The sequence below is a fragment of the Rhinopithecus roxellana genome, chromosome 13, assembly GCF_007565055.1.
Source record: "Rhinopithecus roxellana isolate Shanxi Qingling chromosome 13, ASM756505v1, whole genome shotgun sequence".
In the NCBI taxonomy this organism is placed as follows: Eukaryota; Metazoa; Chordata; class Mammalia; order Primates; family Cercopithecidae; genus Rhinopithecus; species Rhinopithecus roxellana.
This window is the reverse complement of record NC_044561.1, coordinates 33,775,692-33,799,038: the sequence shown is the minus strand read 5'-3', so window position 1 is coordinate 33,799,038 and position 23,347 is coordinate 33,775,692. Positions and strand designations below refer to the sequence as shown.

The 23,347-nt window shown below is 36.7% G+C and overlaps 1 protein-coding gene across 1 annotated transcript in view; it reads right to left on the bottom strand.

Moving 5' to 3' along the window:
* Positions 1 to 7,431: 7,431 nt before the first annotated feature.
* ADAMTS5 (ADAM metallopeptidase with thrombospondin type 1 motif 5) overlaps positions 7,432 to 23,347 on the bottom strand; it is a 50,673-nt gene continuing 34,757 nt past the window's right edge. Inside the window, exons 6-9 of the mRNA XM_010383447.2 lie at positions 22,425 to 22,608; positions 21,544 to 21,719; positions 19,492 to 19,667; positions 7,432 to 14,137 (exon numbers count right to left, since the gene is read on the bottom strand). Coding sequence (XP_010381749.2) covers positions 13,570 to 14,137; positions 19,492 to 19,667; positions 21,544 to 21,719; positions 22,425 to 22,608 — 1,104 coding nt within the window. The 3' untranslated portion in view covers positions 7,432 to 13,569. The remainder of the gene's footprint in view (positions 14,138 to 19,491; positions 19,668 to 21,543; positions 21,720 to 22,424; positions 22,609 to 23,347) is intronic.

The window sequence follows — 23,347 nt, the reverse complement described above, 5'->3', positions numbered from 1 at the left end:
ATTTGAAAGGACATACTGTTTTGTTCTGAAGTCCATTTTCCAAACTTTATTTTGTTATACAAAATAGGACATAGTTTTAGATCTTCCACCTTTCTAACCTTTCTCTAAACGGAGCTTCAATCTGTTTATATTATTATTAAGATTCCCAAGGTTGAGAATCCTAATTCCCATGAGAAACTGAATCAGTTAGAAATGCTTTTGTCTATAAAATTCAGAATATCCTGCAGTGATTTAATCCTTTAACAAAAAAAGTTCTTACATAACAGGAATTCCAGGGATGGTTAATTGTTGATACTGGTTCAACTGCTCAAAGACCTAGTCTCTAGCTGAGCAGATGTTGGTATGGAGCAAAAAAAGCAGGTAGAATGGAAGTTAGCATTGTCAGAATCTGCATACCTTATCAATGCAGACTAGGAAGAGCATCACCATCTATAACTGTATTAATGCACTTTAAGAGCCTCGTTGCTTCTCTGGCTATTGTATTACATGATTGATACTGTATTTACCTGTATCATAGAAGCTATTCCACTGCAATGTAATTTCCTATATATGCACCCCCTTGGCTTTTGCTTGTTGAATACTGAAACCAAGTCTTATTTGTGATCACATCCCTATATTATTCTGGGTCATATTACTTGTGTGCTCAAGAATTGTTTAAAACATCGATGAATACCAAATACGTTCTAATTTTAGGAGCAAAATTTTTACTTGCGAGAAGTTACTTCCTAGAAAATTTCCATTTACAGCACATTTCATTTTGTTTATGTTACATTGGATTTTCTTATTTAGCTTCTGGAGGTATATGAATTCTCTCAAAGTTGTACATAATATTTTGTGCGCACGCTCATTTATTAAGTCAACTACAGTTTTAATAAGCTTCTTAAAGAAGCATTTTTTCCCCTGCATCAGATGTTAAGTTCCTATACAACACAGATTTTTGTTGGAAAAGGATAAATGAAAGATCGAAGTTAAAGGACTTCGAGAGAACACTTATTTTCAAGAAGATGTGACAGCCAACTGGGGCCTATTTTAGAGAGATTTTTGTTTCCTCCTATGACCCCAAAGTGAAAAAAAAATCTACAATGACAATTCTGGATTTTATGTCTAATTCTGTCACTGAGCTTACATAATGGGGACCAGTCAATGCAAAAATTTTGGAAATGGCTTAGGAGTCTGATTCTAATGGATTGTAAAAATAACAATAATGGGCTCCAGAAACAATCAATATTAAAATAGTTTCATTCTTTCAGTATGAGGAGGGTGCAAAATACAAGCTGTCCTTTCTGTAGTTTCCTGACCCATTTTTAGCAGTAGGTGCCTTTTAAAGTCTGTGTTGAGGGATTTATATAACTCATCCATAATCTCTGATCAGCCCCTGTAAGAGCAATGGCAGAGGAACACGTAGGACTTAGGAGTGAGCTGTATCACTTGAATGCAGCTAGAACTTAATTGTAGTTTCATTAAATAGATCCAAACTAAAGCTATCTACATTTTCTAAATATCACATTTCCCAAGACTTCATTTTCCTCACTAGAACGGTTTCAGTTGCTCATGAAATGACCCAGCAGATGATGCCTGAACAATTCATTATACTCTTGTACACATCTGGCTTAATCTGTTTCGTAAAATGAAGATGTTTTGTCCAACTTTACATGTGTAACAGATAAAAACTTTCTTTCCAGTCTTATATTTGAGGCCTGCTTACATCCTGATCCACAGAATGGTCCTCTTACTTCCCATCTACCTTATATTCGAATACCTCTGGTTCACAGAGAAACAACGCCTTTCAGAAATGTTGAAATATTTTTTTCACGGGAAGACATTCAGACTGGGAGACAAACAAACAAACAAACAGACAAACAAACAAAAGAATCAATTCATCCTCTCCACCCTCAACAAGGAAGCTTCCCCAGTCAGAGCTGGTGCACTAAGTTAATTACAAGAGTGTGACTTCTCATCTGCAGTTTGCTTATTTTATACCTGATCGCTTCTCAGCCTTTTGGCTAAGAGTAAGTGTTGTATTTTATACTCGAATGGATATAAAAGGTAATAATTCCCTCCTCATTGATAACTATTATGACTTTGTAATTCTAAATCGTGTTGTTTCGGAAATAAAATCCTCATTTTTTTGCCTGTAGGAAAGACATGTTAACAATGAAAAATTTACTTTAAAAAGTTGGTAACCAAAGTATAAAGTGGCATATTTTATAGTTTTTCAATTTCTAGAAGAATCGAGGAAGTATCTTTGAGTGTTCTTGATTCACGCATTGTGAAATTTTTAACTAGTTGTGTTACAAAGGAATACTCTGGCACTTCCAAGGCTTGAGCATAAAAAACCTTATAGATTCTACTTGGTTTTCTGGAAACACCTATTCTTAGAACCCTGAGCCACTTTGTAAGAAGAGTGAATACTCTGCTGAAGAGACCACACAGAAAGGCCTTGAGAATGCCTGGAGAGGGAGAGGAACTCAGCTGAGACTGATTATCTAGTTGTCCCATCCAAGACACGAGGCATGTGATTAAACCTGTCTTGGACCCTCCAGTCAAGTCCATTTGGTGTGTGGAGCAGAAGTATCATCTAGCTGAGAGCCCTGACTCACAAAATCATAATATTCAATAAAGTGTTCCTTTAAACCACTCTATTTAGAAAGTTGTATTAACATCAATATATAACCAAAACACCTTTGTTAAATTTTTGACTCATTTGATTAAAACTGTTACACATTTATTGACTGCCAACAAAGAATTTTTAGCTGTATTTTGGAAAACTTTTTTCCAAATGGATACTTTTTTCGTATCCATTAACTTCCATTTTTCTTGCCCCTGTTTTCTGCCTTGTGTTTGCTTATTTTTATCACTGTGGCTACAGATTGCTACTCCACATCACATTTTTAACTAATCCTGTCCTGGAGTAAGGGTGTATATATGCAGCCCTTGTTAACAGCTCAAGTGACTTGATATCAAAATTAGATTAGCCGATGGTCTTATTCCAAGATTTTGTGCCTGATCTGGTAACCCTGAGTTTGAGTTTTCTTGTTTCCACCTTGTTCTGTAACCCTGATAGTGACAGGAGGCCACCAAATGCCTAGGCTGATGGGGCAGGTCCCTGTTGAAACCCCACCTTCAAGCCAAAGACAGTTTAAAGCCTGAAAGCCAAGCTACAAGTTAAATCCTCAGTCCAGATTAAGACTTGTCTTCCTGCTTGGCATGCTTTCCTCTGACTGATCACCACCCTAAGCCTATTTTACATATACCTACCCTATTCTAATTGTTTTCCTACACTGTCATGCCCATCTTTGAGTGGTGTTTTTGCTTCAAACTTTTTTGCATACTCACAAACCAATCAGCATGCACTCCCCATTCTGAGTCCATGAAAGCCCCAGGCTCAGCCATATTGGGGGACTTTCCTGCTTTTGCGTAGGGGAAGCACCCCCCCCCATGTTTTCTCTTTGCTGAGAGCTTTCCTTTCATTTAATACATTCTACACCACTCACTCTCTGGTGTCTGTGTGCCTAAATCTTCCTGGTCATGAGACAAGAACCCGTACCTAGCTGAGCTAAGGAGCAGAAAAAAATCCTGCATCAACCCCAATAACTGGATTGTAATTTTGTTCATTCTGCTTATGGGCCTAACATGATAGCCTTTCTAATAATCCACTCTAGATTGAGATTATTCCTTGTTTTCATGTGTACATTCATTTTCTATTAATATCATAACAAATGCCAATCATTCCGCATCTTTATCAAACCCATTTATAATATCACAGTTTGTAGATATCTAAGCTCAACAGAGCTCAGCTGGGCCTCTGCTCTGGGTTTACAAGGCTGGAATCAAGGTATCAGCAGGCTGTATTCCTTTCTAGAAGCTCTAAGGATGAATCTGATTCCAACAAACTCCTTCATATTTTAGCTAGAATTCATTTGTTTTGAAGTTGTAGAACTGAGGTTCTCATTTCCCTGCTGGCTGTTCCATTGGCCAGGTGTCATTCTCAGCTTTCTAGATGCTACCTGAATCCTTTAGCCTGTTGATCCCTTTCTTCATCTTCCTAGCCAGCAGTGGTGCTTCTTATATTTGGAATTCCTCTAAATTCCCCTTCTGCCTTTCTCTTCTGCTTTTAAGAGTTCATGTGATTAAACTGGGCTCTCAAGTTAATCCAGACTAATCTTCCTATTTTAAGGCTGTTGATTATTAACATTAATTCCATATACACAATATTTTCACAGCAGTACCTCAATTTGTGTTTGATTGAATGACCAAGGGACAAGAACTATGGGGGCACATCTTTAGAATTCTGTCTTCCACGTTGGTGTGTCATACCAGGCACTGAAGATCTGTCTTCGAATCAAGTAGCCAGGTTCTTGCTATCACCCATCTACCATGGCTCCTCTACTTCTTGGGCCTAAACTTGGCTTGATTTTTTTCTAAAATGTCTTTTTTTTTTTTTTTTTTTAACAGTATTACTTGTTAAAAATATTTACATACTCACATTTTGCCCATTTTTCGGAGACATCATCAACCATTTCCTGAACCCTTTAATAATTATTATTTGACTGGGTTGCCATCAACTTATTGATTCAGTCATTTATTCAACAAGTACTTATTGAACTCTTAATATATGCCAGGTACCTTCTTAGGAGCTGGTAATACGGCAATGATACAAAATAAAGAGTATGCTCTCAAAGTATGTACATTTCTACATCTGGTTATATGATAGGGATATCAGACGTATACAAATGAGGATATGGTGAAATTTCAGGAACTTATAAGTGACATGAACAAAAATGAAGGAGGAATGTGTCTATTTAATTTAGGGTGGTCAGAGATGGCCTCTCTGAGGGATAACATTTAAGTAGAGACTTGAAGGAAGACAGGAAGCCAGTGTATATCTGGAGAAGAGTGTTTTAGGCAAAGGATTCTGGACAAGGTTTAAACTTGATGCTGTAAAGAGTAACAGAGAGGCAAAGTAGCTGGAGAGTGAACCAAGGGGTGAGAAAAGAAGGGAAAATCAGACAGGTCTGTGGCATCAGATCCTGTGGGGCCTTAAAGCCTGTGGAAAGAAGATTGTTTCCTACTTTCAGTAAGTTAGTAAGGTGTTGGAGAATATTTGGCAGAGGAGTTAAATGATCTCACTTAACGTTTTTCATGATTAGTCTAACTGCTGAAGGCAGCAGGAAGTCCCATAAAGAGGTATTTGCTGTTGTTCAGGATAGAAAAGATTGAAGGATTCTACTCAAGTGGTAGCAGTGTAGAGCTGTGAACTGGCTTGTCTTAACATAATCTTAAAAAAGAGACATCTATTGCTTGTTCTAATATACTAATATTCTGTCTGACACTCCTGTAGCCGGTCATAGTCAGGCACTTCCTATGAGTGTTCAAAGCAACATCTTTGAACAGTTAGAGGGATGGTAAAGGAGCTTGACAGTAAAGAAACAATCTAGGTAGACTCTTTACAATATCTAGTAGGTACCAGACATATTTGGAAATGAAGACGTTAATGCTTCTCAACATTTTTGTAGATAAAATCCTCTTTTTAAAATCGAAAACTGGCTCAGCCGCTATTTTTGGAAGCAGTCTACTTACAAGTGATTAAGAAATATTTTTTCATGCTTTCCAAGATTTAGATGCTTCTTATGTAAATAACAACAATAAAAAGTCCATAATTCCAATTCAGGGCAAATCCCAATGGAGGCTTAAGTAGGGAGACAAAGCATTGCAGGTAGCTGGAAGTAGAAGGAGAAAGCTATATTGCAGAAAATCTTATGAATGTACATTGGAGAGAGGTCTTGGGCTAGGCACTGCCCCAGGTGGTTAATCATTCTGACATCATGTCTCCTTATGTGACAGACATGGAAGGGAACTAGAAAAAGCAAGGCTATTCTACTATACTCCCTCACCTGTGTCTACATAATGACATATAATCATTTATTTTGTGGGAAAATATGAATTTAATTGAACAGATAAAACACTCAATAATATATCAAAAAAGACCCAATAGAATGTGAGAAATAGAGATGATTTGGACTTCACAAATTTCTAAGCATCTCCTTTGTTCATTCTACTCCTAATCCAAAAGCTACCACCATTACCACTTTTATGCCTTTGACCTTGTCTGGCCCAACTCATTACCAGCTGTGAAGGAGTTTGTAAGGAAAAACACTGAATTTATTTTTGAAAAACTCTTACTGGCAATTTCTTAGTTTTCTAAATCAAATTATCTCTCCTCTTTCCTTAAACAACAGTCTTCGTGCTACCCTCAGCTCCTGACATTATCCTTACTGCTGGTCTAATTCTCCATAGTTTCCTTACCATTTTCATTGGAATTTTAGGAATGTTCTTGCTTTTACTTAGGGGGCCGACACATTAGACCTAAACACTTCCCTCTATTTCTCTAATCTTGCACAGTCAGTCCTCCAGTCACCCTGCAATCTCTCGCTCAGATTCACAGTCCAAAAGGATTTAAGACTCAGTGATTACAGAAACCAACAATTGATAATAACCATCTAAGGTGCTTACAACAGTGATTGGCACTTGGTGAAAGCTATTCTGTTGGTGTAAAAGTAATCTCAGTTTTTGCCATAAAAAATAGCAAAACTGCAATGACTTTTGCACCAACTGAATAGCTAATAATTAATGGCTATCATATTGTGACTGTTATCTGTAATATGGAATCTTAATACCAGTATCACAAGAGCCAAAGGGCATGGAGAGAAATTTGTGGTAGAAAGTTTGTGGGGTGATTACCACAGGGCCTAACTCAATGAGATGTTGAACAAATCTTAGCTATATTTTGACAGCTAGTGTATATGTGTGTGTGTATTATATCATCTTTTAAGAAATATAGATGTTTTAAATCATTTATTTAAAAGCATACATCCTCCTAAGGAGAAAATTTAAAGTACCAAAATTCTACAATATTATTTGATATGAGAGGGAAATTCAGTGTTTGAAATGTATGCTGAAAAGAAATGATTCCAGGTTTAAAAAGAATTAATGCTCTTAGGAAGCTTAATGTTATAAATGTTATAAAATAGACTTTTGCTAGTCAATTTCAGGTGTTTTAAAAAAATGTTTCTATGCTTGCATTATTATCTCAATTCTTTAACTTTATATCTGGACTAAGTTTAGATACAAAAAATAAAAATGAAGTGGTAGATTATGTTGCTTGCTGTTTCTAATCTAACACCAAAATTTTAATAGTATGCAATCTTCAGGGGTTGATAGTCCGGTAAAAAGAACTTGAAGCAATAGTTTTCATAGAACTTTAACTAAGATAAAGTATTAATTGTCTATGCCAAAGAGGGTGAGCGATGATAGAAATTACAAAGAGCCTAGGACTTCCCTGAGACCCAGCTTGGTGCTACCACTGTTAGGAGAAAATTAAAAATAAATGAACAATAGTTTCCAACTCTAAAACATATTATATGCAGTACATACTTTAACCTAGTTTACAATTTATATTTATTGTGCCCATTGAACCCACAAAAGCAGTGTTTAATTTTACAGTTTAAAGTCACACATAGGGAAATGCTTTACAAAATAGGATATTGTTCCTCAATGAAAAATATTACAGTATAGGTCCCAAACGGCTCAGTTCAAGTCTTTTACCTGAATAACAGAGCTGTTGTGGAATGCAGGCTACAAGACACAGTAATGTTTTAAATACTTGATTAAGATTTGAAGGTTGCCAAAGCTGAGAGACATTTTAAACAAGACCCGTCTTAGTTTTCCAAGATTTTTGGTTTTTCAACTGCATTATATACCATTGCTTCTGGAAAATTGAGGGTAATAAGCAGCTTACATTTTACATCTTATATACAGTATGTAAATCTTCAATGATTTTCTCTACCATCAAAGCAAGTTTCAAGGTTTAAAAATCTCAGTTATACCTACTTAGGTTTATTACTTTACTCACAGACTCTAATATATAAACCAAATATTTATGCCATTGCTTCTATCAAATGCAACATGTTTCTTCAGTCTATTTAGTTATTCACAAAGTCTATTTACAAAGCATATGTATGATTTCCTCTGACTAACAGGTCATACAAATACGTAAGTAGTGTTTTTCAGCTCCTAACTGTAGCAAGATGAACCATCAATGTTTATATTGTGCCTGAGTGCGTAATGCAAAAATACCATCCAGAGACTATATATTTTTTAATCAAAAGTCTAGCTTTACAAAGTCACACACAGTATGGTCTTCTATTGTAAATATACTCTCAGTATAGGTAGACATGTTTCTAATATATTATGAGTTGTTAGAGAAAAGGCTGAGATATAGTCACCAAGTGTTTACTAATAACATAAACTGTTGCAAAGTTTGAAAACAATATCAGGCCAAATATACATGAAAGTTTGAATGGAATGCTGAGGACTTAGTGAATGCTGAAATATGACTCATCTGAAAGTCTGCTACTCTGGCCTGATGCTCCTCAAGTTTTAATGACCCCTTAAATGTCCTCAGACGCACATGCAGTTTATGTCACTGACCACTGTTGGTCAAAACAATCATTGGATGTGTTTATTTTTCGAATTTGGAGCATCAAGTTGTGCCCTACCCTGACACAAACCTTAGAGGTCTTTCCTGCAAACTGTAAAATCATGTAAAAAAATAGTATCTCAGAAATATCACATTTGACAGTTGGTCACGAAAGATGTTAGCACCTCAATAAAAATTAGAATTGTTCACTGGATATGCCAAAGGAAAGTGGAAAAAAATTAAAAGGCATGCCCTGTTTTTCATTTGTTTTTTCCTACAAATCACAGTTCTCCTCACAGTGTTAGACTTTTAGGTCACTCTGATGTGGCAGTACCTTATAGGATGAGGGGCCACTACTCTTTTTTTTTCATTTGACCTTTATAGTCCACATGGTCCAGTTAGTTGAAGCCACAGAATAAAGACCAGAGAGAGCAAAATTATTGCTAAAGTGCAACTATATTAGTAGAATGCAATTAACTGGGCTAATGAATGTGTATGCCAATGTCTTATTTTTTTTCAAAACCAACATCATCTAACAACATATTCTTTCAGGTTTCCCATAAAACCTGCATTGAGAATGATATCATGGTCCCAGGCAGGCATTTACCAGATTGAATGTTTTGCTGATCTGAACACCACCTGTATTCCAATTTTTTGGCTAATGCATGGTTTTGTATGTCAATATGTTCTCATACATTAAATAAGTGAAACACAATTATACATTAGAGAGTTTATATGCATCATAATAATATAATTTGAGAAATTATCTCTATAGATTATGCCAACAAAGCATTCTTAGGAAGATTTTTTTCAATGTCCTAGCCAGTTAAGTTGATCTATCTGTTTGATAATCTAAACCTATAGATTGTTGGGAAATGAGAAAAATAATAGGGAAAACATACAAGTTCCTTTTCTGTGTGTCTAAATGATACATTGTCTTGAATTTGGTTCTATTAAAGCTTTAGATGACCATTTCTGTACACATGGCTATTTCATTTATTTAGCAGTTTTGAAATGTTAGCAAATATATTGTATTTGTAGAGCATCATTTCATTATAAAGAGATTATTAATATTCATCAATCATGCCAATGAGATTATACACTCTGCCACAGACTACTAGAAAAATTTGATCATTATTAAATTCAATGTTATTTTACAGTGCGAACTCTAAGTAACAGCACAAGTTCTGGACTTTGAATCTGGCTGCTGTCCTCACCTGAACCGTTACAATGACCTTGTTAACAAGGAAGGAATCAATGGGGAAGTATCACAACCAGAGATTGGCTGTGTGTCCAAGGGTGCTTTGTCTTATTGCCAGGATCAGACTGTGAAATCACAGAGGCAAGCTGATGTCATCAGAGGCAAGTCTGCCTATTTCAAGTCCTATAATCACCCCAGAGGATTCAACAGTAGTAGAAAAACATCACATTCTCTTAATGGACACCCCTTATTTGTAGAAACAGTTATGACTATTAACATTTGTTATACAAACCCAATTTATTTGTGCTCATCAGTAGAATCCTACAGACACTAAAGACTAAATGATATTAATTTTAGGAGGTGTTTCTAAACAGACAAAGACAACATTTGGTTTTATTATCATTTGTATCCCTCAGAAGTTGTGTGTACACAACTTTCATCTAATACATCAACGTCAACTTGTCCATGTTTCTCGATGAAGTGAAAGAATCTGATTCTTGTCTGTGTCTTAATGCCTGTAGGAAGCTTCTAGGCTATTTGTGTACCCAAATTTAAAACTTGCACCTTGTTTCATTGAATAAGTGTTTTTCTTATTTGTGACTTGGACAAATTAGTGTTAATGTGATGTAAAAGACCTATTATCATAGGTACAAGTAATGAACACTATTAGTTGTGAAAGATTAAAATTTCCTTGGAAAGAAAAATGATAGTATCAGAATAAGAATACATGAGGAATATATACATATACACCTGTTTCACACAGAAAGCTTTCTGTAAAAAAATACAAAAGCAACCAGTGCTGTATATTATGTAAACTCACAAAGTGTAAAAGTGTACTTTATACACAAACATGAAGCATAAATTAAAAAGTAGGACAATAGCAAAACATTTTAAATATAGAAAAATTTGCACATATTTTTGTTAAATAAGAATAAATAATTTTATCAACAGATTCACATACCAGTTGCAAAAACAATAAATTACTTTTTTTCAGTGCTGCAACTTTTTTTTGTTTGTGATTTATCCCTTAATTCCTAGTTTAGTGGGATAAAACTGTTTCCACAGGAAGGCAAAGGAAGATAAATTTATTGAATAAATTATAACAATGCCCTTATATTTCTAAACAGCAAGGCAGGGCTTAATTTAAATTTTTCTGATCTAGAAGAAATAAATGTCATTTTCTTCTGGCTCCCTTTGTACTTAATAAAACGTATTATGGAGTGCTTAGTTATGGAAGTGAGATTAGATTCTTACCAACCTGAGCATTTTCAGACAAATTCTTTTTTTTTTTTAAAAAAGAAATAGCCCCTAGCATCCTGAATTCTAGACATTTTTAAAAATTCAAGATGCAACAATGGAAAGGTGAAAGTACGAAGTCAAAACTGGACTGATTTAGATTGAGTTGTATAGAATTTTCCCTTTGTTCATAATTCTTGATATCTGTTGAACACTCCATTTCTCTGAATTTCAGTTTCCAGTCCATATCACCTTCTCCAGGAATTTAGACATACATTCTTCAGTCAATCTAGTGAGACTCATAAGAAAAAGGTGGAGAAAACTACTTAAAAGCATGGAATAGTGGTTTATTTGCTCTAAGCGCTCTAGGATTGTTTCCTTGACAGGTGTAAACCATCACTATTTGAGGGAAACATGAATCATTGACAAATCATATTAAAAATTTATGAGTATAGTAAGAGAAGCAGAGTAGGAGACAACTACATTTATGCCTCAATTATTTTTTAATGTTGTTGGGAATATAACCACACACACAAAAATAAATTTTGTCACATTTGAGTTACTTGATTAAAATTATTTCCAAAATGGAAAAAAGTAACATTAGCCTCTCTCCTAATTCTCTTTGCACAGACAAATGGCACTGGGATTATTATTTTTTTTCTCACCTATTTGACTAGGTTTGCTTTCTGCCCTTGGCATTGGGTGATCTCCATCAAATATAGGTTATCAGCCTTCTACAGGCCTCATTTCTCAAACTGATAATTTATTAAGAAAAAAAAAATCACTACATCTAAAGCAAAGTCAGTCTGTGAAAATTCAAAGGATGATTATTGGTTTTGTGAAACAATGATTTGTTTTAAAAGCAATTTCTTAAGAAAATACTAAAAACAGCGAGACATCTATTTTCCTGGCCCACTAAAATGATGTGACATAGTGATCAGTTACATAATTCTTTTATATTAAAAATATCTTATAATAAAAATAAACTCTCATGAGCTTGTATAACTCAAACAATGGTTCCCTAAGATTTTTACATGCAAATCTTTAACAATAGGCACATTTGGCATGATTACTATGAATTTTTGTGAAGAAAAATTGGCTTTGCAGTGTTTCACAACAAAAGAAATCCCAAGGAAATGAAACAACTTAGATTTTCTAAGCTGTGAGGTTGGTAATGGGGGTGGGGTGTACATTTTATCATCTAAAAAGATATCTTTAGGTGTGTGCTTATAAAATAATTTCCATGTCTAACTATTCAGACTTACAACCTACCTAAACAGGCTATGCAAACAAAAACAACAACTTTCTGAAAATCATCACATTTCCTTACTCAGACACTTACGGGTACAACCAAGTGCTTTCCAGTTGGGAAAAATCTTTAGTACAATAGGAATATATTTAGATTTTTTAAATTAAGAAATCATTGCCTATGATGTGGAAACAGTCTTATTAGTATTAACCACTTTTTGGCATTTACCACATTAACAATGATAACCACTTCTCAATGTGGCTAACTACCAAGTGATCTTTAATGTTTCTAATAAACTAAGTCAAGAAATACAAAACATTGTAGGTCTTACTGAACCCTGGAACAAAACAAATAAGCGAACACAAATGCATTTTAAAGGCTTGCTGGTAAGAGGTATACCAGTGTTGAAGGTGTTGGACATGATAGAAAACTTGCTGTGTGTTTTGTACGTATGTTATACATTGTGAGATATCAGATGAAAGCTCTGGAGAGAGAAAGTAGTTGTGAAAATACAAATTGAAAACACAGTGAAAAACAATTTTTTTTCCTTTTAAATTTCCAACACAAGGAAACTAGTTTTTAGACTCTTGAGTACTAATCACACACACACAGGCAAACCCTACTTCTACATCTGAAGTTATGCATTAATTTGGCTAGCTACCTGAAAAAAACACAGGCAGTCAAAGGTTGAAGTAAATGAACCCGTGTATGTATTTAAGTGACTAGATACACTGAGATCTATTTACTTTTCAAAATTTCTCAGAAGATACTTGCTGTCAAAATGGTTTTTTGACGGAAATTTTATCTCCTGTAGTCAAAATATACTAAATCTTATTAAAACAGCAGCAAGTTCTTAATTTCCAGTAAAATATCCACAGCTGTTTCTGGAAACTGAAGGAAGTTGAAATAGCTGCAGACCTACTTTGGTCAAACACTTTTTTTTATAGAAATATATATGGATATTTTAATAGAACCAAGGGATATAAAGTGACATATCAAGGGAGAATGTATTTACAAACAGTAAAAAGAAGCTACTGTGTATTTTGGGTGAAAATGATTATGATGCCATTAAAGACATTCTATAAGAGGTAGGTGACAAGGGGGAGACAGTTCTGCCATCTTCAAATGTCCCCTGATTTTACATTCATCAGTGTTTCTTTCTTGTAAGCCCAGGGGATGTTCAATAACTCCCAAGTTTTTCTATATTGCAAGGTCACCACTGTCACGTGAAGCAGTGCACATCCTCTTTTGGTCACAGAGAGCAGATTCTGCCCATTATTGGACTCCTGTTGACAATGCCACTGAAGCATGACTTTCTGTGAGTTAGGTAGACCTCCTGTTCACCACAACAGCATCAGTGCTGAATCCTCCAGTTATATTTGTGCATAAGATCATAACCACAGGCTAACATTTCTTCAGCAAGCATTGCTTAAATGCAGAAGGCCTTTGGGAGAGAGGACATCCTTTCGCTAACTTCCGGTTTCCATCCTGGCACTGCACCGTCCTGGTGTGCCATCCTGTGTCACAGGTCCTAGAGCAGGCGAGCCATGGGCCCGTGACCCACTGCAGCTGCGAAGTGTGTGATCCCACTTTATTGCTGCCATGACTAGTGACAGAGTTTACTTTTGGAGTGGACTTCTTGGGAACAAAAAAGCTATAACGGACATCTAATGGTTTAGTGGGATCTGTTGCAAGGATCTGCACTATTAGAATTTCCTTCGTGGCAGAGTAGCCCATGCCATGCAAGAAGTCGTCCCTGTGGCTCCAACCACTATAGTTCATGACTGTTCCATTGATGTCAATGATAGTCTCTGAAGTGGAGATCATGTACTTTCCATTGATAAGGTACTCACCATTTTTCTTTTTCAGGGCTAAATAGGCAGTGAATCTAGTCTGGTCTTTGGCTTTGAACTGTCGAACTTTTATGTGGGTTGCCCCTTCAGGAATCCTCACCACGTCAGTGTAGCCCTTACTGGAAGTAGGAATGTTCACAGGAAGTAGGGGGAGGTGGTTAAAAAAAAGGAGAAAAAATAAGTAAACAGTAAATAATAAACAAGTTCTCTAAAAAGTCTTCTCTTAACACACAGTTTTAATGTCTTTAAGAGATTAGTTTAAAATTGAGTTTAAAAATTATTTTTTATGACAAAATTGCAATTAGCCTACAGTATTGTATACACTTTAATGGAGGTGTTCAAAATTAGGATGATGCTAGCAACCTGCCTTCATTTAAAAAATTTATACTAACTTTCAAGATTTATGAAACCATTTTCATCCTTATCAAATCCTATCACCTTTACAAATCTATTTTACATTCTTTCTGGCACAAAATGGGATATATTTAAATACAAACTGACAAAAGTATGCCTTCACTTAATCTCATATAATTCTTTAATGTTTCTCAAATTTGCCTCCACATTAGAATCACGTGGAGATCTTCTAAATCTTTCAGAGCCTACCCACACCTCAGACCAATTAAATCCCATCTTCCATGCTCGGGCACAGGCAAAGAGCACTTTTGAAACTTCTCACATTGTTCCAATGTGCAGACTAATTGGGAACACAGAATTAATTAGTTTTTGGACTAGAGGTGAGTAGAGTCTCTGCATCCCTTTCTACTAGAACTCTGGATTTTGTGGGACAGGCCACTAAATGAAGCACGCAATTTCGAAATTGGGTAATGATATTACTAACACCATCATAAAAGGGGAATTTTTAAAAAATGACTTAGCGAATTTTTCTGAATTCTTAGTGCCCATAAGATATAATAGATTGAGAAAGGCTTTATGGTGAGTGACATATAAGTCTTCAAAGAGCCATCATCTGTTCAAAAAAATGGGGAAAGACATAAATATCTTTAATACCCATGAGCCTGTGAGGAATGCTAGGATGGAAATGCTAATTAAGCACCAAGTGTGAGGTGAGGAGTCTACTGTTGTCCACATTTTTGCCTTTTTAAGTAATTTCATAATAGGGTCCCTTTACTTTCCTAGTTATTTAAACAGGAATACTATTGGCTTGCACAGTTTGACTGACGTGTGGAGCTGAACTGTCTCATTTCCAGTTCTCATTCACATGCTGAAAATCCAAGTGTGTTTCCCTCACTCCAGAGTTTCCTCTGAATTGGAAAGGAAGTTTATCGCCAAGGAAGCTGATCAGAAGGAAGCCCCCTGCCTACAGGCAAAGCGTTCTATAGTGACAGCCACACAGGTGATACAGCTTCCCACAGTGCTGAAGAGAGATGATGCAATGCTCAGGGCGTTCCTTATTCTGTCTAACTCGATTCATTATTTTTATTTTTGTAGTACATTACAGATCAGACTTTGTTACAGATGTGTTTTGTAGTACCTAATATTAATAAATGATCCATGAAACTATAGTGGCTTCAAACAAAGTCAAAAGGGATGTTGGAGAATTCCTTGAAGCCAGGAGTTCAAGAGCAGCCTGGGCAATATAGGGGAGACCTTGTCTCTACAAAAAGCAAAAAAGCCAGGGATGGTGGTGCATGCCTACGGTCCTAGCTACTGGCAAGACTGAAGTGGGAGGATCACTTAGCCTGGGTCTTTGATTGAGCTATGATTGCACCATTGCACTCCAGCCTGAGTAACAGAATGAGATCTCTCTAAACAGAAGGTAGTTGGAGATAAATATGTCATCTTACACGAAAAGAGTATGAAATGGGGATATATGAAAGTATTTGAACAAGTTCACTTTAGAGCTGATTAGTGGCAGTGTTAGGCTTAAAAGCCAGGCTTGACTGGATGCCATGCTCACGCCTGTAATCCCAGCACTTTGGGAGGCTGAGGCGGGGGGATCACCTGAGGACAGGAGTTCCTGACCAGCCTGGCAGACATGGTGAAACCCCGTCTCTACTAAAAATACAAAAAGTAGCTTGGCTTGGTGGCCCATGCCTCTAATCCCAGCTATTCTGGAGGCCGAGGCGGGAGAATCGTTTGAACCTGGGAGGCGGAGGTTGCAGTGAGCCAAGATTGCGCCATTGCACTCCAGCCTGGGTGACAGAGTTAGACTCTGTCTTAAAAGAAAAAAAAAAAAAAAAAAAAAAAAAGTCAGGCTCTTGACTCCCAATTAGTGCTCTTTTTCACTATGTCCCCAGGCATAAAATCCTGACCCCTGCCAGCCATATGTTATAGTGCTTAAATGAAATTAAATTCTGGTTATGTCCAGAGTTTAAATGATGCCCAGTAGGGAGTAAGTAAAATAAAGAATAAAGGGTAAGGAAAGCTTTTTTGGGTGTCTACCCTTGTTCCTTAGAGCTTGTCTCATCTTGATAAGAATTAGTATGATGGTCAGTATTGCTGTAGGTCTTCAAACTGAGTTTCATAAGCACTGGTAAACCTGAATATTAGTGCCCTGAGTTTTTAGTGCCTTAGTAAAAGATGATTCTCTTGATATTCCTGATTCCCTTTCTTTAAATCCTGCTTGGTATCATTTAAACTCCAGACACTAACCAGCTTTCCTGACTACCATAAGTGAATGCAATTTTCATATAACTCTTACAAAGTATGGCTAGCAGGGTAAAGGAATCTTGTTTTGTTCAGGGCTATCTGCACAGTGCCAAGGGCAGTATCTGTCATGAAGAAATGTATTCACTGATATCCAAGCATGCTGTCAGGGAAGGGATGTTTTAGTCTGCTCCCAGCAAACAAAGTATGTGGTGATATCAATTGATAAGAGCTGTGAAGAAACAGAGTAAAGTAAGAAGTTACACAGTAGTGGTGGGAATGCAGGAGATGCCCTCTTGTTCACGCACAGTAGCCACCATCTGGGCAGGTGACATTTGACAGAAACCTAAGAGATTCTGGAAGGTGTACTGCTCATTAATAGCAGAAAGTGTTCCAGGCAGAGGAAACAGCATCCTCATACCTGGTGTCATGTTTTTGAAGTGCCAGAAAGTCCATTCTGGTTAGAGCAGAGCAAGAGAAAGGGACAGTGTAGAAAAGACACAGAGGAGGGAAGGGGCCAGATCTTTTAGCACCTTGGAGATTATAAAACAGTCTTGGGCATTGACTCTAAGTAAGATGGAAGCCATTGGAGGCTATTGATCAAAGGAATGCAATGATCTGATTTAGGTAATAGCTGTGGCTTTCCTTGCTTGGTAAGATGAGATTGAGGGGCAAAGGATCCAGAGGTCACGAGAAGACTGCAGTGTTAGTCCAGGCAAGATCTGATGAACACTTGGATTGTGGTGGGAGCGGTCGCTGTGGTGAGGGGCACCCAGATTCTGGAGATGTGGTGGAAATAGAACTGACAGGATCTGGTGATGGATGGATGTGGGGTGTGAGAGAAAATGAGACATGAACCATGACTCCAAAGTGTTGGCTTCAATAGTAAAAAGACTGAGTTGCCATTTACTGAGATGAGGAAAACTGAAGGAGGAGCAAGTTAAGATTAGGGTCATATTGTGAATAGGCTTAAACTTGATAAAATATTTTAATATGTATTATCTCATTTCACCTTCACAACAGTTTTATTAACCGTATGATAATTACTAGTATTTCCACTTTACTTCTGAGAAATCTCACGGTAAAGACATTAGGTGATAATCAAAGATCACATGTCTAAGCAATCACTGAGCCAAAGCTTGATTACAAATATTCCAGTATGAGATCAATGTTCCTTTTTATAAATCATATAAATTACTATGGCCTCCCTAGGTAATAACTTTGAAATACTCAAACAAGTCATTTGTACCATAATATAATCTTGGTCAAACCAATTTTCGAGTGATTACATTGCATACCACTTGTTGCTATAATGAATTTCTTCATCTTTTAATGTGAAAACATGTGCAGATATTAGTTGTCAACACAAAAATACTTAAAATGCTAAATTTGGCAATTTGAAAAGTGGTTTGTAACTTTATGTAGAAGAGAATATGTACCATAAAGTGTATAAGGTATTACTTTCTAAAAGTAATTTTGTTTCTAACCTGATTCCTGAATTCTCTCTCTCCCTCTTTTCCTTTTCCTTTCTTTTCTCCCTCCTTCCCTTTTCTTTCTTTCTCTTTTTCTTTTTCTTTCTCTTTCTTTCTTTCTCTCTCTCTCTCCTTCCTTCCTTCCTTCCTTCCTTCCTTCCTTCCTTCCTTCCTTCCTTCCTTCCTTCCTTCCTTCCTTCCTTCCTTCCTTCTCTCTCTCTTTCTCTATTTCTCTATTTCTTCTTTTTTTTTTCAAAGTGACCTGTGGATTCTAGGATTTCAGTTATGGTGTCTGCTCTTCTCTGGCATTCATCAGCCATGGAGAATTGACTAACTCCTGTATTTTCAAAGTCCATCTCATTTTTAAAACAGAAGTTTGGACTGATCATCTCCAAGGTGTTTAATACCTTTGAAACATATAAAAATGCAGGCTATAATTGGGCATGCAGGGTTTTTGACATAGATGGTCTAACACAATTGGGTGAATAATTATTTCATTAGCAAATAGAATTAGTAACGCCTATTTTAACTCAGAATAAATTTTTTAGACATATATTTTCCAATCGCATCAGAGGAAATTTATAGTTTTTACATTAACATTTTAAATTATTTTAATAAATCCTATTGTTAATTTGGTTTGCATATTACTCTCAAATTACAGACAACAGAGCATGTACATCAAGAATACAGATGCCTTTGACTAATAACACTTAGCCTAAGAGTGGTTTGGGAAGAAAAGCAAGCCTGTATTTTACCAGACACTAGTCAACTCAGTCATCCTACCTGATAGCATGTTTTATGCCAGAAATTGGTACTTTATAAACTTGAATATTTAAAGCAAAAGTGTAATCTAGGACCACAAGAGGAAGCAGGAGACAGACACTGCTGTATATATTTCTTTAGAGAGTAGATATAAACCAGGATACTTCACTAGGATTGTTACCCACACCACTGCCATGAACTTACATTTTGCAAGGAGAAATGTTTTCTTAAGGAAAACACAGTGTAAGAAGAATTTGTTTTTGAAACTACAGTTAAGATCGAAACCAGCCAACCTTATCTAAATTATGTTTTAGGAATAACAATAGATCTGCAAGATATCACTAAAGTGGACTGTCACCCACTTTTTCTTTTCAGTTTTCCGACTCTGCCAGCTATTGATTCCCATGGCTACTGCAGTTTATCTGCTTCCAGAGGCGTCATGAGTTATCCCTGAGCAACCAGAGTTTTATTCATCTCCTGTCTCTTCCTTCTCATATTTAAAATGTGTTTCTAGAGCCACGTTAGACCTCCTTGTACACATAGCTTATGATGTAATATGAACCCCCTTTATCAATTTTGCAAGCGTCTAAAGCTTTGTTCAATTCATATAAAGGCAAAGGTTCTATCATTACCTTTTCTTATTAAAGGTTCCAACAATCTTTGTACAGCTGGAGTTGTCTCCTCCACATACCCCGCACTTGTCATACTGCAGCTTTGAGCCGATGATGCTGTCACAGCCAGTTCTCACACACTTCCCCCGGACGCAGACAGAATTGCTGTACGGCCTACATTCAGTGCCGTCGGTCACCTGAATCATGGCAAACACATTAGCAGTGGGAAACATGTGCGTCAGTATTTGCTCCTTTGGTCAACTAGTAAGGTCTGATTTGTGATTTTTTGAGTTTGATGGGCATAGACAGTTCATTGAAAAAAGAAAAAAGCCAAAAAACATAGTTTCTGGAAGTATCTAACTGAAAAATCCTTGGCATATTGCCAGACAGCAGATTTCCGATAAGTCTAGGTTACACAGTTTCTCTCTTAAGCTTACCTCTGAATGTGTCAAGAGACACAAGGTACTTGTATGTATAATACATTCTCACGATACTATCTTGGCTTTTTATGATAGAAAAAAGTGTTTTGGACTTAGGGTTTTGGACTATCATTTGTGTGCAGAACTGAATATGAGCAGGCTTGAGAATGCAAAGATCCTTCTTTGTTGCATAGTTGTTATGATAATGACAAATTAGAAAATCTAAACTTGCCATTCAAAACTATGTCATGGTTGGAGAGCATTCCCTATTGTGCGTTGAACTGTCAGACACTGAAATAGAGGCAACCAAATTAGTATAGAAAAAGGAGTCTGGAGAAGTTAGATGAACGGACTTACTGGAAGAGACTGAATATATTTTGAATAAAGGGATTAGTGTATAGTTTAAAAGCTAATTATAAAACTGTGTGTACATAGATTGTGGCTTGTGCATGTGAGTATAATATATATACACTCATATACATAAACAAGCCAGTGAATTCCATATGTATGTATATAGAAAACTCTTTTTATGCATGTCTGTATGTTGTGAATGTGTGTGTGTGTGAATTGAAGTAGAATATACTTCATCAGGTTAATAGCTCTGTAGATGGTGGTATTTTCAGGTGATTTTTATGTTTTTACTTCTGTGTAATATTTTTAAATGAAAATGCATTCTTTTCTAATAAAAACATGATATTTAAAAAATTACATAAATTGGACATTAGCTTGTTTTTCAATAATATGTCATAAATATCTGAAGGCCAAGTTTCAGAGGTAATTTTTTTCTGAGACAGAGTCTAGCTCTCTTACCAGGCTGGAGTGCAGTGGCATGATCTCGGTTCACTGCAAGCTCTGCCTCACAGGTTCAAACGATTCTCCTGTCTCAGCCTCCTGAGTAGCTGGGATTACAGGCATGCACCACCACACCCAGCTAATTTTTGTATTTTTAGTAGAGACGGGGTTTCATCGTGTGAAAGCCTGCCTTGGCTTCCCAAAGTGCTGGGGTTACAGGTGTGAGCCACTGCACCCAGCCATAGGTGATTTTAAATGTAGCAACTGTTTATAAATGTGTAAATTGCTGTATAACACTGACGATAAGAATAAAACTCTGCTATAGATTTAGAAAATGCTCACTTGTGAAAAATAAGTCATGTTCCATACACAAATATTGTAACGTACGTAACTAGAGGGATATTGATTCATATTAAGGGTTCTTGACTTATTCAAAAGCCTCAGGCAAAAGTATATGATCTCGAAACCCATCTCCATGGCTCATCAAAGGAATTCTTAAGTAAATCATAGAAAAATAGAAAAGGTTTTCTTACCTTAGAGTCTGCTTTACAATGGTGCTTAGGAAATACTAGTTGTTTTCATGGTTACTTTAAAGTTAAGGTCACACTTTGCCTTCCTTGACAGTGAGTTACACCTTTTAAATATAGCTTTTAAAACATTTACTTGTTCTGTTTATAAAATAATTTTTATTCATTGTGTAAAGTTTGAAAATATAGAAGTTATAGAGATGAAAATAAAAACCTTCCAAAATCTAACTGACCCCAAACTAATAGCTGTTTACATCTGGCATCCGCAGGCTTCATTCTACCAAATAATTTCCACCAGTACGCCTACTGCTTCTGCACAGTTGGTGTGTAGTTACCTTTGGAGAAAATACCACATAGTAGCCAGTGCCCTTGGCTCTGCAGGTCAGCTTGCACACATCCGCTGGCAGGACGCCTGCATATTTGGGAACCCATTCCACAAAAGTTTTGACTCCTTTTGCATCAGACTGATAGCCGTTTTTGGCCTCACACTGTTCATGACGAAATGATTTACCTAGAAAACAAACATGTTACAGTATTACTTGTCAGTTCTGAAACTTATATATATTCTAGTGGGTTTAAATAGTTAATTTTAAGGGTAAGATGCAACTTTTTTTTTTTTTTGCACAGTTTCTTTACTCAACAGTACTGATGGATTTTACCCATACATAGAGTTCAAAATGGTGATTATTTATTCCAGTTCTCTGAATATTCTGTTGCTTATAATAATAACTTAAAAATCACATATATGGACAGGCATGGTGGTTCATGCCTGTAATCCCAGCACTTTGCGAGGTTGAGGAGGGCAGATCACGAGGTCAGGAGTTCGAGACCAGTCTGACCAACACAGTAAAACTCCATCTCTACTAAAAATACAATAAATAAATAAATAAATAAATAAATAAATAGCCAAGTGTGGTGGTGTGCACCTGTAATCCCAGCTACTCGGGAGGCTGAGGCAGCAGAATCATGTGAACCCAGGAGGCGGAGGCTGCAGTGAGCCAAGATCGTGCCGTTGCATTCCAACCTGGGCAACAGTGCGAGACTCCGTCTCCAAAAAAAAAAAAAAAATTCACATATGTGTTTGTTATTGATCTGCATATTGGTGGAACTGTGCAGTCTAAGATTAATATTATTTCCCCAGCTTCCTGATTCATTATTGCTAGAATACAAATGACATGTAGCATGTGATAGTTGCTGACACTTGGGAGCAGCGTACCATTGGGCGGGCAGGGCATGAGACCGCAGGAGCGGTAGATGGCCCTCTTCCCTGTGCAGTAGCGTCCATTGTTTCTGGGTGCAGGGTTATTACAGTGACGATAGGCAAACTGCACTCCTCCTCCACATGAGCGAGAACACTGGCCCCAGGATCCCCAAGACCCCCAGTTGCCATGGCTTGATGTCTGAAATAGAAAATAGAAGATATTTCAACTCAGATGAGAGAAAAACAATCAAAATGTGCATTTGGAAATCACTTGCATTTAACGACAAAGTAGAAACTTTGTCACAGACATAGTTATATTTTCACTGAATTTAACACGATCATGCTTTGGAAATACAATACATTTCCAGTGTTAAGCAATCCATCTTTTCCACGACCCCCACTCCAGCACTAGAAGATCTGAAAGTGTCATCTTAAGTACTGAGCACACCACAAAGATTACCTCCTGGTTTCTATGGGCCATTGTAAATTATGTCTTCTGATTTGGTCCATCTCTGTTAGTATCACTGAACCATGGTAACTTTTTGTCCACTCTGATCTTGGATCTTTATTGAAACAATATAATGTTGAAGGATCTGCATGGCACTGGGCATTATTTAATTGTGTTTGCATCTGTTTAGCAGTAAAACTCTGCGGTCCCTTTGTTGACATCCCATATCCTGTCTGTGACCGACTCCATGACGTGCATAAATGTACCGGACCCAACTTGGTTTAATTCCTAATTAGATGTGACAGATACTGAAGTGCACTCATGCCATACATGCAGACACACCCCTTAGGGAAGGAAGAGCCCTTTTATGGCAACCTAAGTCTATTTCTCTGGAGACATTCCGGGAGGGAGCTTAGAGATTCTAAAAGGAAGAATCTGATCAGCTGCTTTGCTGAGGGAATCTGTGAATTGCCTCTGGCTGACTGTGTCA